The following is an 18357-nucleotide window of genomic DNA, read 5'->3' as shown; positions in this document are numbered from 1 at the left end:
AGCATATAGCCAACACACTCCTGAGAAAAGAGAACAAAGCTGGAGGTATCACACTCCCTGATTTCAAAGTAAATTACAAAGCTATAGTAATCAAAACAGCATGGTAATGAAAGAAAAAGAGATACACAGATCAAAGGAAAAGAAAGTAGAGCCCAGAAATAATACTATGTATATACAGACAATTAATATATGACAAAGAAGCAAAGAACATACAATGGAGAGAGGATAATCTCTCCAGTACTTGGTGTTGGGAAAACTGGACAGTCACTGACAGAAAATGAAACTAGACCACTATCTCACACCATACATAAAAATCAACTCAAAATAGATTAAAGATTGAATCTAAGACCTGAAACCACAAAATTCCTAGAAGAAAATAGGCAGTAAGCTCTTTAACATCAGTCTTAGCAATCTTTCTAGATATGTCTCCTCAGGCAAGGGAAACTAAAGCAAAAATAAACAAATGGGACTACATCAAACTAAAACACTTCTGCACAGCAAAGGAAACCATCAACAAAATGAAAATACAAACTATTGAATGGAAGAAGATACGTGCAAATGATATATCCGATAAGAGGTTAACATCCAAAATATGTAAAGAGCTCATACAACTCAACAACAACAACAAAAAAAACATTTAAAAAATGGGCAGAGGAGCTGAATAAACATTTTTCCAAAGAAGACTTATAGATGGTCAACAGGCACGTGAAAAGATGCTCAACATTGCTAATCATCAGGGAAATGTAAATCAAAACCACAATGAGATAGCACCTCACACCTGTCAGAATGGCTATCATCAAAAAGACCATAAATAACCGATGTTGGTGAGGATACAGAATAAAGGGAAGCCTAGTAAACTGTTAGTGGGAATATACACTGGTGTAGCCACTATGGAAAACAGTATAGAGGGTCCTGAAAAAATTAAGAATAGAACTACCATATTTTCCAGCTATCCCACTTCTGGGTATTTATCCAAAGAATACAGAAACACTAATTTGAAAAGATATATGAACCCCTGTGTTCATCATGGCATTATTTACAATAGCCAAGATATTAAAATAGCTAAGTGCCCATCAACAGTTGAATGGATAAAGATGTGATACACACACACACACACACACACACAGAAATACTACTCAGCCATAAAAAGATAAAATTTTCCCATTTGTGACAACACAGATGGACCTTGAGGGTATCATGCTAAGTGAAATAAGTCAGATGGAAAAAGACAAATACATATGATATCACTCATATGTGGACTATAAAAAACAAACACATGCACACACACACAAACAAAATAAATGAAAAAACCAAACAAAAACAAACACATAAATACAGAGAACAGAGTAGTGGTTACCAGGGGAAGGGGCAGGGAGGAATGGGTAAAGGGGATCAACTGTATGGTGATAGATGGAAACTAAATTTTTAGTGGTAAACACACTGTAGTGTAAGTAGAAGTAGAAATACTGCACACTTGAAACATTTATATATGTTATAAACCAATGTTACTTCAATAAAAAATAAATCTAGAATTTTTAAAATAATAAAGAGAAATAACTCAATAAAAAATGGATTAAAAACACAGATAGTGAGGATTAAGTAGAAATCGGCAAGAGGGAACATTTGGAGGCAATAGAAATGTTCTATGTCTTGGTTTGGTAATGGTTACCTAAGTGTATAAATTTACAAAACAATCAAAATTCTGTATCAATTTATATATAGAAAATCTGTGGATTTTACTATATATAAATGTTTCCTCCCATTTAGCAAACTAAAAATAATACATACATTAGAGCTACATTATGCATTGATTTACTCTTTCTTTAATCTATCTGTATTTCAGCATACAATAATCCTGCATTTCATACTGATTCTATACTGATATATGAAAATACTTTGTAAATTACAAAGCACTATTGTGGTATAAAGTATTATTAATGCTACTTAAATAATAATGCTACTTTAAGCGGCTAAAATAACCTCTTAAGAGTTTCAAGAGGTATCTCTTGCTTCTAGTGATCTCTAGGGTTTGATGGAAAAATTCAATATTTATCCTATCCATGTCCTTCATGACTAGTCTCTTAAATAAAACTCTGTATTATTCTTTTAGTCTTTCCTCATTTCAAGTTCTCTCAAATTTTTAATAAAATTAGGTACTCTTTTCCACACTATTTACTAAAAATTTTAAATTTATACATGACATCTTAGTGATGAATGAACCTCAGCATGATAATTTCAAATCCTCCCCAGAAAGGATCAGCCATGTATTTACTGACCTTTGTGGCTATAAGAGCACATTGGGCTAAGGTCTTTAGGAGTTTCCTAAATCTTTTATTTGTTCAAAATTGTTAGTTTTGCATCAGTGCTGCCTAGAAACATACTTTAACAGTGTCCCTCTAATTTTAGCTTCTCTGCCCCTGCTAAGGCCACAGTTCTCCTGATCTTCAGTCATCTGCTAGCCCCTCTCTGAGTGCACCTCATCACCAATTCCTGTCCCCAGCAAGTGAGCATCTGGCTTCTAGTTGCTGGTGCCCTTATATTTTCTAGTCTGACTTCCCGGATACCTTACCTTGACCACCTTCCTAGATACCAGACCACCTAACATACTTCTGATCACAGATTATTACAGATTGCCTGCTCCCTGAACTGACTTCTGTATTTACCACTTTGACACACCTCAGAGGTCATTAGCACCTGAGTTCCTTGACTATCACTCCAAAACCAGAAAAGACCCTGTGCATTGTACTCTCCACAGCTCACTAATACAAGTCCTTAAAACCCTGTCAGGTTACAGCATCTATAACCGACAGGAATTTTGGAAGAATGAAAACTGGCTCCATCTTTTAAGAAGCCTTAGCTAATGTATTTTTAATGAAGCCCATAGAATTTTAACCAATGTGATGAATAAAAATAGATCAAAGTCTACGTTAAAATGAATGACAATAATGAGAAAAGAAGGGAGAGTCAGACAGAAATCAAGAGTAACACAGATGGGCAGGGGATGAAATAAAAGAGACAAGGCAGAGAAACACCAAGTGATGAGAGAGACCGAAGAAAGAAACAGAAGCAAAAGTGAAGAGTTGACAGAGAGAGAGAAAGAGAGAGACAGACAGACATACAGAGAGAAACAAATAGAGAAATGAGTAAGAGGTATGGAGAGAGAAAATCAGACAGAGGCAGAGTGAGAAGAGATAGAAGGATCCTAGAACAGAGAAGAGAGAGAAGTCAGCCCACACTTCTCTGTCTCCCTTCCCAATCATCCACCCCTTTAAAAAAAAAATTTTTTTTTAATATGTAAATTCCAAATTTCAATCATATCCACTTTGTTGTAATGGGAATGAGTGACCCGGGGTTTCAATTTCAATGAGTGCATGGAGAAAAGATGGAAGTTATTAGCACATGTGTAGAAAAAAAGCTAGTGCCTCTCTAGCATCCTTCTGTCTGTTCCTACATCCTTTCTCAAGCTGATTTGAGAATTATCCACGCTGTAAAGAAGAAGAAACTGAACCTAATGAGGCAAAGGCTTTGAACCAACAGAAGGAAACTGGTCAGCTTATGCCATTCCCCTCAAGCCCCAGAGGACATCCTTCAAGGAACACAAGGATTCTTCCTCCTTGTCCTGGTTCAGAATACTCTCCAACCTCTCTGAGAAAATGCCCCCATCCTTCAAGTTCCAACCACAACCTGCTCAGGGACAGTGTCTCAGTCACCTGTCATGTGGGCATGCAGCACAGGGCCTGGTACACAAAAGTCATCAGTAAGTTTCTGTTAAATGAATAAATGTACACTGGTTCTAGACATATATGTATATACCCACATAAATACATTACAAATATATTCACTATTTATATTGTATGAACTTTTCTAAAGAAGTCTGTTCCTATAGTACTAAACAAAAATGTTCTAGTACATTCTAAATCTACTCTCCTTCCAGTTTTCTCATTGATGTCATCATCATCTAAACTATCCACTCCAGCTAAAAACTGTCACCTAATCAGTAAGGCCTATTGATCTTATCTTCTAAATATCTCCTAATTTATCCTCCATGCCATCTATCCTAACAAAAGGAAAACAAGACCCTCCTAAATGATCTCTCTAATCTTTTCTAGCCCCTACATTGTTCCCAGTAACCTTTCTAATCAAGTCACATTCTTTATGAGACACCTTCAAGAAAAAGCCATAAGGAAATAATTCCCCATTTCCTCAAAATTAACATCAAATTCCCCATTTTGGTATTGGGAACTTTCCCAATTACATCCAACCCACCTCCCATAATCATCTCCCACTGATCTCCCTCCCCATCTGTAACCAGTCCCTAAACCCTTCTGCTTTTCCCACACCAAGCTTCTTCCCATGGACATTCACATTTCCTTTCCTTCCCCCTTCTCCATGTCTAGATCTTTGAAAATTCAGCTAAAATTGCATTCTGTTCCTCAACATGATAATCATCCCTAGGGAGAGTTCTTTCTTTCTTTCTCTGGATTTACAATGCACTTGAAACATAGCATTTAATATAGCTTAGATCACAGCATATGGTAAATATTTAAGTGCATATGGTAACTATTTAAGTATCTTTCTTCCCCACTAGCTTATGAGTTGTACAAGAATAGACACTGTCATTGACGTTTTTACGTATCCCAGGGCTTAGCACAGAGCCTGCACAAGTACGAATCCAATAAACATGTAAAGAATAAATATACATACCTTTCTGTGCTTTGATTAGTTGCTTTCCAATTTCTAGTGTCACAAAGGCTGTGCCATTTAGAACTATGTCAGTTATGGTCTTCCAAGCATTAGGAGACAGTCTTTCAGTGGGAGAAATAAAATTCCCTGCTGCATTGTTTATCACAATCTAATAAATGATTAAGGCAAGTTACAGAAACTTAGATGAGGAAGAATATTTTCCCTAAAGGGCTTTTATTTTTGAAACTTATAAATCCAAATAATATAATAAAGCTAAAGTTCACAGTCTGCTATGAAAAAATACCATGAGATTTGGTTCAGTTTTACCTTTTTTGAGCCTGTGAAAATTTCCTATTATTATTTACCAAATTTTAGAGTTCTAATCCCCATCTCAAAATTAGGGTACAGTCTATTATTAAAAATATAAATACAGATTAAGCATATCTACCATGTGACTATACTTTATTTCAAGAAATCTTAATTAAAATGCCTTTAATTTCTGGTATCATTTTGGCTTAATTTAGCTAATGAAATTCTTGGTTGATGACCTGCTTCTTCAATATCAATAAAGATTCCAATATTATTATTCTACCAATAATATAATACATTATCGGTTTGTCTGAAAATACCTTTAACATAGAAAAGTGCTCTCTTTGAGACTACTGGAAGAAATGGTTTCTTTCCAATATGTGCACCAAACAAAAGTAAAATACCCATGCATATCTCAGGTCTTACAAGAAGAAATCTGGAGGGTTTTTTGTAGGTTTCTTTGTTTGTATTATTCTCCTCCACTGACAGAGATAATCAAGTTATTTTAAAAAAGCAAACAGCATGAATCATTTAAACTAGATATTGTGCTCTTGGATAACAGCTCTTTATTTCATAATCTTATTAAATAAAGTAAAATCGTTTGTTCTATATGATTGTAAATGTATTTTTTAAGTACTCCTGAAAGGAAATGGTGTAGCGGTCCACCTAATCTATTCCCTGGTTTAAACAGAGCTAGCTTTCTGCTAGCAATGGAAAATAGATGCTTCTTAACACAGCATTGGCTCACATCAATATTTTATTTCCTTAATACATCTTGGTAGGTGATATCAACATCAAAGGCCTCACACTTTCGCCTCATTACCATTACACTTACATCAGGATGTCCTACGACTTTGATCAGCTCTGACACAGTGCTTTGCACCATACCAGGATCCCTCACATCACACTGAATTGCATGAACCTGCAAAATAACAAAGAGAAAAAAAGAACCCTACATTTTTTCAGACTTCCTAATCCATGAGTATGAGTAAATTACTTAAGCATGCTATAATTCCTAAATCTGATTTAAGTAACTGTTTTTAATGTACCTTATTTCCAGTTTGAGAAGAAATTTGTTCTGCAGTTGCTTTCAGAACATCAATTTTTCTAGAAAAAAACACATGGTACTTTGCATGAGTTCTGAAATAACTTCATGTTACATTTTTCTTTTTAATTTCATAAATTAAAAAAGAGAATCTACAGCTTAATGACATGAATTTTTGAGACAATAGAAAAGCTATATCTACAAGCAAGGTAGTTTGAATGCATTTATTTTCTAGAAGTTAAATTTAAGCAATTTTCATATATGTGACACTAATTTATTAAATTACTTCTAAGCCAGTTATTTTATATCTACTCATAGATTTTAAACTATTTCCTTAATTATATTCATTTCTATGTATTTCCTTGCCCAAGCCTGCTTGAGAAGGAAAATACATTCCTGGAATGATGTAAGCTTATGTTAAACTATAAAAAAATCTATGTTATGTATAAAATCGACATTAGTAGATTTTAGATCAAATTGATGGGTCTGGACAACTATATATAGTCAAAATCTTATGCTCTTGAGAGAAACACAAAAAATAAACAATGTAAATTATGTAGTGTTATAAAAAAAATAATAGTTTAACACTCAAACACATTACAACATGAAAAAAAATATTCTGGCCAATTTGCATTAAAAACAACATCTGAAAGAAATTCCTTTTGCCCCCTGTAAATTACATAGTGACTTGTCATTCAGGTTACTACTTAGCCTACCTAAGAATTGTACACTATTCAAAATTGGAAGAAGGGGTAGATTTTTTTGACCAGTCGCTAAACCTCTATATTTACATTGTTATAAGGTACTGGGACATGCCTAAATAAGAAATTCTTTCCACATGGTCTCACCCTCCCTACATTCATCACAACAGCTGTTTTGAAATATCTGCCCATCTTATAGAAAATGGAAGCATTATATTCATTATCCTGGTACAAGGTTAACTATCCACTGAATCAGTAATTATAATCAATCTCACTGAAAACAAAGCAGCCTCAATATAGTACTTTTTAACTTCATATACAGAAAAAATTCTATCACTGAATTTGTGAAATATATATATCATCAGTTCCATAATCAATCATTATTTCTATCACAAATTATATTTTTAATTAATCTATTTATTTTTGGCTGCATTGGTTCTTCATTTCTGTGTGCGGACTTTCTCTAGTTGCAGCGAACGGGCTACTTTTCGTTGCGGTGCACGGGCTTCTCATTGCTGTGGCTTCTCTTGTTGCAGAGCATGGGCTCTAGGTGCACGGGCTTCAGTAGTTGTGACACGCAGACTTCAGTAGCTGTGGCTCGTGGGCTCTAGCGCACAGGCTCAGTAGTGTGGCGCTCAGGCTTAGTTGCTCTGCAGCATGTGGGATCTTCCCAGACCAGGGCTCGAACCCGTGTCCCCTGCATCGGCAGGCGGATTCTTAACTACTGTGCCACAAGGGAAGTCCTATCATCACAAATTATAACTGACTTTTTCCAAGGAGATTTAGTTAAATAATCTAAAGGATATTTCATAGACGATTACGACGCAAATCAAACAACTCTGGCAAATAGTGTTTTCAATATTGTGGCACAGAATTATTCATCAATAGACTCTTGCCAGGCAACTTGCTGAGACTGACTTACCGGCTGGCTATCACACACTGTGCACCTAGGCTGGACAGATGAGTTGTCATTCCTTTACCAAGGCCAGTACCTCCCCCAGTAATGAATGCTACTTTTCCTTGAAAACTATTTGGTGGTAGCATCACTTTTTGAAAGGGTGGAAAGAATTTAGACTGAAAACCTTCATTGTTTTGATATAATATTTTTGTTCCATACCTAAAAAACTAAAAGAAAAAAAATGAATTGAAATTTGCATACTTATAGTCCCACAAAAGATATGAATTTTTTTAAACATACTCTTTAATATTAATCAAATTCTTGGATTAACACAAACTCACTGTAAACATATTGGTACTGTATTTAATCAATTTTTATCCTTTTTCTGTTGGAATGTTAAGTAACATAGAGTGGTTAAAAGCATGGGCTTTGGAGCTAGACTACAGAGGGCAGAATTTTCTCCCTAGTAAACTTCAGCAAGTTATTTAACCTCTTTTTGCCTCAGTTTCTTCTATAATTGGAGATAATAACAGAACCTTCCTCATAGGACATTATAAGGATTTCATGAGTTAATATGAATAATAAACCTAGAAAATTATGTAGCACACAGAAAGCACTCTATAAATGCTAGCATTATTAGTTTATGTGTTTAGCTTAAATTTAACTTCAAAAAAACTTACATAAAGCATTTTTGTCTTTTAACAAGAATAATTTGGATAAAAATCACATTCCATCTTTGAATCACTGAAGAAAATTATAAAAAGTCCTTTATAAGATTTGTTAAACCAAATGCCTCTTCCCATGTTGTCTTCTGGATAATAAATTTAGAACAGATAAAAATATTTGTTATATCTAAAATGGGGGGATAAAATCAAACCATTTTCAACTGAAAACTATTTATACTGCCCTATCTTATATTTTACAGCTTACTCTCATATTACTTGTCAAAATCACTGCTATTCTCTCACTTTTCATTATGAAAACAAACTTTTAAGTGTTAACCATAATAACAAACAATAAAGAGCTAATATTCATTAAGTGTTTACCATTTATCAGGATTAGAAACTAATCTTCACCACTCCATGAGATAGGTATTATTTTTACCCCATTGTTCAGGAGGGGCCCAGAAAAGTTAAGTATGTTGCCCAACTTGCAAAACCAAGATTATAATGACCTTGTATACTGCCTCCCTCTACTCACTGAGCTCCTACTGAGTTTAATGATCACACCAGTCGGGTATCTGATATTCCCCATCAGGTTATGGTTATAAGATTAAAACTCCAGAATCGATAATTTCCTGCTAGAGCATTCTTATAAGTTAAATGGGCTGCCATTAGTTGTTCTGAGATATCTAAAATTTACCCTAAGGAAATAGAAATGTTGTCACTGATTTAGGATAAGGCTATTCATCAACTAGAAATTGAACAAGAAAATGCTTATAATATGATGTTAAGTAAAAAAAGAAATATACAGGATGCTCTTAACTATAAATAAAAATATATACTTAGAAAAAAGACTAGAAGAAAATAACAACAGTTAGTAGTAGATTCAATATTTACCATGTGCCAGGTCTATGAAGGACTTTCAACAACCCTATAAGGTAAATTCTATTGTTACTCCCATTTTATAGATGAGAAAACTGAAGCACAGAAAGGTCAAGTAACTAACTTTTAAAGACAAATAATAATAAGTAGTAAAGACTCAAATCGAAGATGTGTCTGACTTCAGAGTCCATTCATTACCTTTCAGTTACTGTGTATGTCTAGGTGATGGGATAATGGAAGATTTGTTCTTTTTGTTAGTTTGATTGGTTCTTAGTAATTTCAAAATCTATTCAATAAATTTGATTTTTTAACCAGGGAAAAAAGTTAGTGAAAGATAAAATTTGAAAACATGTATAAAATAATTGTGAAAGATAAATTTGCAAATCTGGTAATCCTCCATGCCAGTCATTATATTTCATTTACCTTCATGTTGACAAAGCATTTTCTGGTACCCTTTTGCCAAAGCATGATAATCCAAGCAACTTACAATAATCTTTCTCTGCATAAATGGCAGTTTTACTTAAGGCTGCCACCAACTCCAGAACTATTACATTAAGATGATGAATCAGGAAATTTGCACAAGTAGGCTGGTGAGTTTATCATTACCTAGTAATAATGAAAAAATGTGTTCTAATTTCCCAAAAGCACTAAGATGAATTTTTATTTATTTAGTATTGATTTGTATAGGGAATTTTATCTGGTACTTTATGAAAGATAAATTAAGCAAGATATTTGCATATAAACTTTCTTTTCTTATTATTTTAAAACATTTTCTCAACCTCATAGAGGAAAGGTTATAAAGGTAAAAATAATCACATTTGAAATAAAAATTCCTAATAAATGTCTACAATGTAACAGGTTACAACATAGCATAACAAACCCTTGTAAAGGGTTTGTTCTGATTTGGGAATTTGCTTGTATGAAAAAGTATTAGAGATAAACATGATATTATGATTATTGTGTTAACTCATTTTATTTATCCTTAGCATGTTTTTACTGAGCATTTGCTATGCTCCAGACACTGTTCTAGGCAATGGCAATACAGCAGTGAGCAAAACAGATACAGTATTCTACCCTAAAAGAGATTATCTTTGGGGGGAGGGAAGATAAATTAAGTGAAATATAGAGTATATTAAAAGCTAATATGTTGCTGTGGGGAAAGATAAGGCATAGAATATGGGTAGGGTGTTGCTATTTTAAATAGAGTGGTCAGCAAAGGTCTCACCGAGGTGACATCTGAGCAAAGACCTAAAGGGAGTGAGGGGATGAGTTGCACGGTCCTTTCAGGCAGAGGGAAAACTAAAAGCAAAGGTCCTGAGAAGGAAGCATGCCTAGCACATTAGAAAGAATCAGAGGGCGAGTGTGGCTGAAGTAGGAGGGAAGAGAAAGAGGGACAGGAGGTGAAGTCAATGAGGTAAAGGGGACTGGGTCACACAGGCTGAGTCAACCACTTACAATTATACTCAAGTCAAGTGGGAAACTCTCCAAAGTTTTGAGCAGTGGATTGACATGAGCTGCCTTAAGTTTTTAGAGAATTGTTCTGGCTACTAAGTTGAGAATGGAACGTAGGAGGCAAGACTGGAAGCAGGGAGAGTAAGTATAATGTTTTTATGCCAGGCCAGGCAAGAGATGATGATTTAGACTGGATGCCATCATAGAAGGGGTAAGAAGTTAGCAAATAAAATTACTTGCAGATGGGCAGGTCCCAGAAAATGAGGATACAGTGAATTACTATTGTACCTAATATTGCCTGATCCAATTATTTCTTCTTGCCTCAAAGTCCAACCTCAGCAACACACTGACCTATTTCACTAAAAGCAGACAAAGAGGTCTCTCCCTTTGATCAAGGCCATTTGGCAGATAGAGCCTTTTCCACTTCTCTCACCTTCACCTCAATACCTCTGCTACTTTTTTGCATTGTCTTTGTGTTTTGCAAAGAATAAGATTTAACTGTGAGCTAGAAGGAAATAGATATGAGTCAGACAAAAGGCATTAGTCTAAGTGAGAAATAATGAGGACAGCAGAAATCAAGACAACATTTACCACACATATTTAACATGTTGATTTGCCTGAACTCAGAAGCCAACCAACTGGAAATGGTGAGCAAGAAGGGAAGAGCTGAAGATGACAGTTTTCTACTTTAAATAGCTGCATGTGGAGTGATGCTGTTACTGAAATGACTGGGCTGACACGAAAAGATTCAAGGTGGAGAACTGAAGATAACCAGTTCTGTATTAGAAACGCTCCACCTGGGATGCCTGTGGACAATTCCGGTGGAGATATCTAATCTGCAGTTGGAAATACAATTTTGAAGCACAGAGAATAAAATAAATCAGGGTTAAAGCTAAACAGCAACATCATTTCACAAACTGTGAAAGCCTACAGTTCTATCACTGTTTTAGATGCAATGCAATGTGGGAGTTTCCCCATGCTGGAAGGGATCAAAGTATAGCTGTCCCCTTACTCTTAACTTACTTATACTTACGCAGGCATTTCTAATCTTAAAGTAAGTTATCATCTTAGGAAGAGAATATAGGACAGCTAAGATTGATTATTTTCTACCTGGAATTTTCTTTAAAAAGTAAGGGTTGCCAAACACCAATGAAATGCCTTCTAATATGAGCTCTAGGAAACCCTGGCTAACTTTAGAATTCCCCTCCTTTTTTTGATGTGCTTTATAATGACCTGTGGGGAATAATCTGAGATCTAGATTTTTTTTAACATTACAAAGTTAGCTTTATAGTTTTGGAAGGGAGTTTGTTTTGAAATTTCTTCACATTAATATTTGAGCTCTGAGGCTACCATTCATCCATGAGATTCCCTCTAGTGACTCCTTCACATCCTCTTTCTCTTCACCTAATATATTCCATCCCTCTCCAAGTCCCATGTATTTTACCTCCCCAGTCAGTATCTTTACTCTCCGTCCACTGCCTGAGTTCAAAGGTCCCTATCTTCCATCATTCACAAATACTAAGGGCCTATGCTACATCATCCATTATGTGGTCTCTGTCCTCCAGTCTCCCTTTACTCCAACATATCTGCAATGCTGCGCTCCAGAGTACTGCAAACCTGCTCATGGTACTTCTACCCTTAAGATCCTTCAGTGACTCCCTGTATAAAGTCCAGATTCCTTAGCTTCACCCAGCACAGCAAGTCATTACGACCTGGCTCTTGTCCATCTCTCCAGCCTCATCTCCCTCTGCTTTTCCACCTTGAAATTTATACTCAAAAAAACAAAATATGCAGGGTTCCCCAAACACAAATTGTTTCCACCTCTCTACCTTTATAAAAATTGATCCCCACCATCACTCAACATTCATCATTCAAGGCTGAGGCTTCCCTAACACTCCCAACAGAATTATCATTCTCACCACCATCTCTATAACTTAATCAAATTATCTGTATACCAGCTTGGAAGTCCTAGAGGCCCTTTAACATGTTCAAGATATATCACTTACCCCTCTCTTCCCTCTGGCTCCTTCTCATAAATGCTCTCTCTCAGAGAGTAACATTTCCCTTAGCTCAGGGGTCAAAAATAGAAATCTGGGCTTCATCTCACACCACATACTCAAACCACTAAGTTCGGTTCATTTTAGTCCTAAATAGCTCCAACAACTGCCCTTAGTTCTGACCCTTACCACTTATACTTGCACTCTAGTATCCCCATCTCAAGTCTCACCTGATGATAATACTTTCCGGCTCACAATTCTGATGGTGCCATTCACTTCCTCAGCATGGCCCAATCTTCCTTCCTCACCCCCTACCACCAATCACCAAGACCCCTCAATATATCTATTAAATATCACCAGACTTCAAGTCTCTCATGTACTGCCATTCCTTAGCTGAAGCCACCACGGCCTCTCATCTGGAGAGAAGATTACCCAGGTTGCCTCCATTCTCACCCCTATTCCCAGGCCTTCAGGACAAAGCTCTCACTCCTTAATGTGGCTCACAGGCTGCTCCCTAGCCTGTCTCTCACCACCTGCCTCCTTACTTGCTACCTATAATCTAGTCTGGGCCTTCACATAGGCCACTCTCCTGCCTAGAACTTTCTTACTCTTACTCCTCCCCCTGACTAACTTCTACTAATCCTTCAGGTCCCAGCTTATATGTAAAACCCAAAAATTATACTCCTTAAAGTGATTTTTTTAATTTATTTATTTTATTTTTGGCTGCATTGGGTCTTCATTGCTGCACACGGGCTTTCCCTAGTTGCGGCAAGCAGGGTCTACTCTTTGGTGCAGTGCATGGGCTTCTCGTTGCGGTGGCTTCTCTTGATGCAGAGCACGGGCTCTAGGTGCGTGGGCTTCTTGTGGCCCACGGGCTCTAGAGCACAGGCTCAGTAGTTGTGGCGCATGGGCTTAGCTGCTGGGCTTAGTTGCTCCATGGCATGCACAATTTTCCCAGACCAGGGCTCGAACGTGTGTTCCCTGCATTGGCAGGTGGATTCTTAACCACTGCGCCACCAGGGAAGCCCCTATACTCCTTAAAACTGTACACTTCTCCCACTGTGGATGGGAAATGTTTCTTCCCTAATCCTGATGTTTCATTTCCCTCCAGGAGGGGAGCTGAGTTAAACTCCAGGCTTCTTTTTGCCCCCTTAGTCACCCTGTCCCCCTGGAAATGGTTTATCTGACCAGCAAATTTTGAGAGAATAACTGGGCATGAGTAGTCCTTCTTAAACCTTCTCCCTCTTGGGAGCTAGCTGCCCTCAGAAAGCAAATGTTCCTCCTCAGATAATAAGTCTGCCTAATTCAGGAAATCCAGTTAGCATTGGCTCTAATATCAAACTGTAACAAGTGGTACTTTGGCCTCCATCTTTACTCTGGTTTTTCAGATGGGAGAAGAGGGATGCTATTTATTTGTACCCCCTCTAAGATCAAGAACACTCATCATGGGCTTCCCTGGTGGCGCAGTGGTTGAGAATCCGCCTGCCAATGCGGGGCACACGGGTTCGTGCCCTGGTCCGGGAAGATCCCACATGCCGCGGAGCGGCTGGGCCCGTGAGCCATGGCCGCTGAGCCTGCGCGTCCGGAGCCTGTGCTCCACAACAGGAGAGGCCACAACAGTGAGAGGCCCGCATACCGCAAAAAAATAACACATACCATAATAAACTATAATGTTACTAGATTCTTAAGCTTCCTGAGAGCAGGAATCAGCTCTTTTTCTCATGCTCATATCCCTAGTACAGTGCCTAACATATAGTAAATGCTCAATTTGCCACATAAATAAGTGAAGCCCACCATGCCCTGGTCCCCCAGCAACCTGTCCCATCTCATCTCCATGAACTTCTCTCTGACTCCAATACTTTGCAAAGTCCACAATGCCAAAACACTTGAATTTTTAAAAATAGGTCATGCTCCTTCACTTCTTGATACATGCTATTCCTTACATCTAGATTACCTTTGGGATTCTGTACACTGCAACTCCTTCAAAAGTGAGCTCTAGGAGCCCACCTCCTCCATGAAGCCTTCCCTGCCTCCTCTAGGCACACACTGCTTTGTTCATATATGCATTCTAATAAACATCTGCATTTTCACCGTCTGTTGATGTCTGGTGATGACCCACTAGAATATCATTTTTCAGACATATTCTGAATGAGGATCTAGTAAGAAATATGCCTTATACACAACACAGTACATGCATTCAGTCGTGTGACAGATATTCCATATTTACTCTGTGCTATGAACTACTCTAGACCTGGGCATACAGCCCAGGTGAACAAATCACATGAAAACCCTTGCCTCCAGGAAGCTTATATTCTGAAATTCTGAGATGGGTAAAGAAAGATTTCTTAGGCTTTCTGGATAGAAAAATGAAAGAGAGAAAAAAAAGAAAGAAAAGGAAAGAAAGGGGGAGAGAGGGAGGGAGGGAGGAAAGAAAGAAAACTCAAAACACAAACAAGAGGAAAAAAAAACAGCTGGCCTTACACTTCTTCTTGACAATAATCAGCATCAGAAAACAATGAAGCAATGTTGATGAAGTTCAATGGGAAAAATAAATGTGATACGTCCAAGCAAAATTATGCCTATCTACCCATCCTTTTACCAGTACAAACAAGATGCCTGGAATGATGTTAGCCAAATGTTAACCCCAGTTATTTCTGGGTGGCCAGTTTGGGAACATGTGTTACTTTGCTTGTTTTAATTTAACTATATTACTTGAATTCATATTGGCCAGGTATCATTTTTATAAAAACAGTAGTTATTACTCTTGATTTAAAAAACGAAAAAGAAAAAGCAATGTGCACCACAGATACAAAGAATGAATTTATGAAAGGAAGAACAGTAAATTTAAAAAACAAAGTTTCACAAAGTAAACTTAACCTTACTACATTAGGTTTTCTACTCTATTCTACTTTATTTTCTACTCCATTCCACTTTATTTTTCTTAAACTCATTTTGTTCCACTAAATTATTTCAAGGTCCATTCATGAGTTATTATCCATAACTTGAAAAATACACGAGGCTATTAGCTCAAGGACAGTAGAGATACTTTTCAAGTAAGGATCGCCAAAGAACGCCCAACACTTTGTAGGCACTTAACTAGCATTTCTTGATAAACTACTGAATGAGTGAATGTTTTCCTCATTAAAACTGAAAGCGGGACTTCCCTGGTGGCACAGTGGTTAAGAATCGCCTGCCAAGGCAGGGAACACGGGTTTGAGCCCTGATCCGGGAAGATCCCACGTGCCATGGAGCAACTAAGCCCGTGTGCCACAACTACTGAGCCTGAACTCCAGAGCCCATGAGCCACAAGTACTGAGCCCGTGTGCCACAACTACCGAAGCCCGTGTGCCTAGAGCCTGTGCTCCGCAAAAAGAGAAGCCAGTGCAATGAGAAGCCCTCACACCACAACAAAGACCCAACGCAGTCATAAATAAATAAATAAATAAATTTATTAAAAAAAAAACTGAGAGCAAGTTTCATACTTTTTTTTTAACCTTTGCATCCCCAGGGCAGGCACAGAGCCAGTTCTCATTAAACGCTGCACTGAACGGAACCGTACTAGCTAACAGCACAATACAGCACTTCATAAATAGGATGTATGACAAATGAAACATTTCTCAGTTTCTTGCTAACTAAAATATTCAAATCAGGGGCTTCAACTGAAAAAACCTGTATTTGCTCACAGAAACATTATGCTGCCTGGAACAATCTCCCGCTTAACAGATGTGAAGACTTTTCCTTTCCCAATAATTCACACCCAAGCCTGCATGTGCCAGGAAGGAGAGAAACACCACCTATAAGGGCCTCTCTTGCCTTCAAACCCCCATCCTCAAAACTTCCATTTTTCTTAAGCAAAGGAATTTCACAACTGTCAGATTACAGTTAATTTTTAAATGCGTTCATTTTCTCCCTCTCATGCTGTATTGTCTAATGGTGTCAGAAGAGCTGGGATACAGTCTGTGTGACCTTATTACTACAAGCCTAATGATTTGTGTTTTTAAAAAAAAATTCTCTGAAGACTTTTCTTCTTCACAGAGACTTTGCAGGATTCAAATGAGAGAGTTCTTTAAGAAGGGATCTGAAAATGTAGCTTTCTTTTACAATAACCTATAACCTAAATCTTTATAAGAGAAAACAGTATCAACAAAACCCTAGCCTTGAACAAATTTCACTTTTTAAAAGGCAGTTCTTTCTTACTTCAGAGACTCCTTATACCATTTCCTTGTGTTCACATTTGGAATTTGTCCATGTTTTTCAAAAAAGAAAACCATGGCTGCCCATTCTAACTGAAAAAAAAGTTTTTTCACAGTTGGCAGATTAATTTTTCTACCTGGCTAAGGAAATTGTGAACTCTGGTTTCCTTTAGTTTAGCTCACTAAGATATTTTTTCTTTTAATTTAGTTGGGGGAAGGGGCTGTCTTGGATATGACTTTTTTATTTTCCTATCTCTTTCTTCCCCCCTCCAGCTGTCTTCTCTTGCACACTTTATTTTGATTATTGGTCTAGTGGAGAGATGCTGACAAAACAAAACAAAATTATGAGGGTGAAAGTGGTGGAAGCCAGCCTGAGATGCAGCTCGCCCAGCATTATCTCTAGGAAGGGAAGTTTCTTATGTGAATATGTTTGTATTAATGTTTAACTGGACTAACAATTGAAAGACTTCCTTCATTAAAAAATAAAAAACTACAGATAAGGCCAATGCTCCCGCTGGGCCCCACTCCCCACCCCGTCCCTCTCCCACTCCTCTAAAGGCCGGTGTGTACAGTGTCCTCTCTTTCTACTTACACACAACTTTGAAAGTACTAGGAATGGGAACCAGTGAGAACCACGGCGTGGCCTCCCCACCCCCATCCCCACCCCAAACACAAACATACACCAGGACTTCCTCCGACAGCAACCCAAGGCGACCTTCCCACTTCATCCCAGTCCCCGGGTTCCCGCTCCTCGCGAGATTCCCCAGAAACCCCAGTCCTCTGTACTCTCTCCGCGAGATACCCTGTCCTCGCTCCTAGCGCCCCGGTAACGCGAATGCACGCTCTGCGCTGCGCTTCGCTCCGCTAGTCCCCCGGACAGGGCGTTTGCGGGGAGAGCGCAGGGCCCTCGGCCCTTCCAGCACCGCCTTACCCGCCGAGGACCGCGGCCCCAAGCAAAGAGGACACGGCTTAGCAACGCCATGTAGAGCCTCCCAACATCTGGCCGGAAATGCGGGCGGCGCGGGGGGCGGGCCAGAAATCCTAGAGCTATGGGGGCTGGGCTGGGAGCGGGCGGGCCCTGGAGGCCGAGGCGCCTTGCGCCTTTCCACCCGGGTCTGAACCCCAGGGCGCTGCCTCACTTGGCCTCTCTCACGCTTTTTCTTGCTGTCTTTCCCTGTGTTGTCCCGATTGTTTTTTATAGGGCTGGTAATGGCGGTTTATATGTCCTTGTGTTGGTGGACGAATTACTGTGCCAGAAAAGTTTGAAGACTGCAGAAACAAAAGGCATGTATACACTGCCGGAGTGCTAATGCCTTTTCAGTAATTTATGTCTATTCCTGAAGTGCATGTTTAAGTCCAAGCTGAACCACACATCATCAGAATAATAATATATTTAAGACAGCCTCCATATTCCTAAGGGGAAGTGGCTGAAATCTAATAAAAGTTGCAGATTCCGGGCAGCTTTGATGTTTCCAAGGACACATCGACTTTTATCTTATCGCCGAGACAGCGGGGCTCTGACCCTCCTGCTTTTG

The 18357-nt window shown here is 38.2% G+C and overlaps 1 protein-coding gene across 1 annotated transcript in view; it reads right to left on the bottom strand.

The window, feature by feature from the left end:
• The window catches only part of DECR1 (2,4-dienoyl-CoA reductase 1), a 56866-nt gene extending 39062 nt beyond the window's left edge, over positions 1–17804 (bottom strand). The window contains exons 1-5 of the mRNA XM_065895529.1: positions 17754–17804; positions 7661–7863; positions 6042–6099; positions 5828–5914; positions 4705–4852 (exon numbers count right to left, since the gene is read on the bottom strand). Of these exons, the coding sequence (XP_065751601.1) occupies positions 4705–4852; positions 5828–5914; positions 6042–6099; positions 7661–7863; positions 17754–17804 (547 nt within the window). The remainder of the gene's footprint in view (positions 1–4704; positions 4853–5827; positions 5915–6041; positions 6100–7660; positions 7864–17753) is intronic.
• Between the last annotated feature and the right edge of the window lie 553 nt (positions 17805–18357).

The sequence above is a fragment of the Phocoena phocoena genome, chromosome 17 (assembly GCF_963924675.1).
Source record: "Phocoena phocoena chromosome 17, mPhoPho1.1, whole genome shotgun sequence".
In the NCBI taxonomy this organism is placed as follows: Eukaryota; Metazoa; Chordata; class Mammalia; order Artiodactyla; family Phocoenidae; genus Phocoena; species Phocoena phocoena.
The sequence above is the reverse complement of the archived record's forward strand: the minus strand, read 5'-3'. Positions and strand labels throughout refer to the sequence as shown.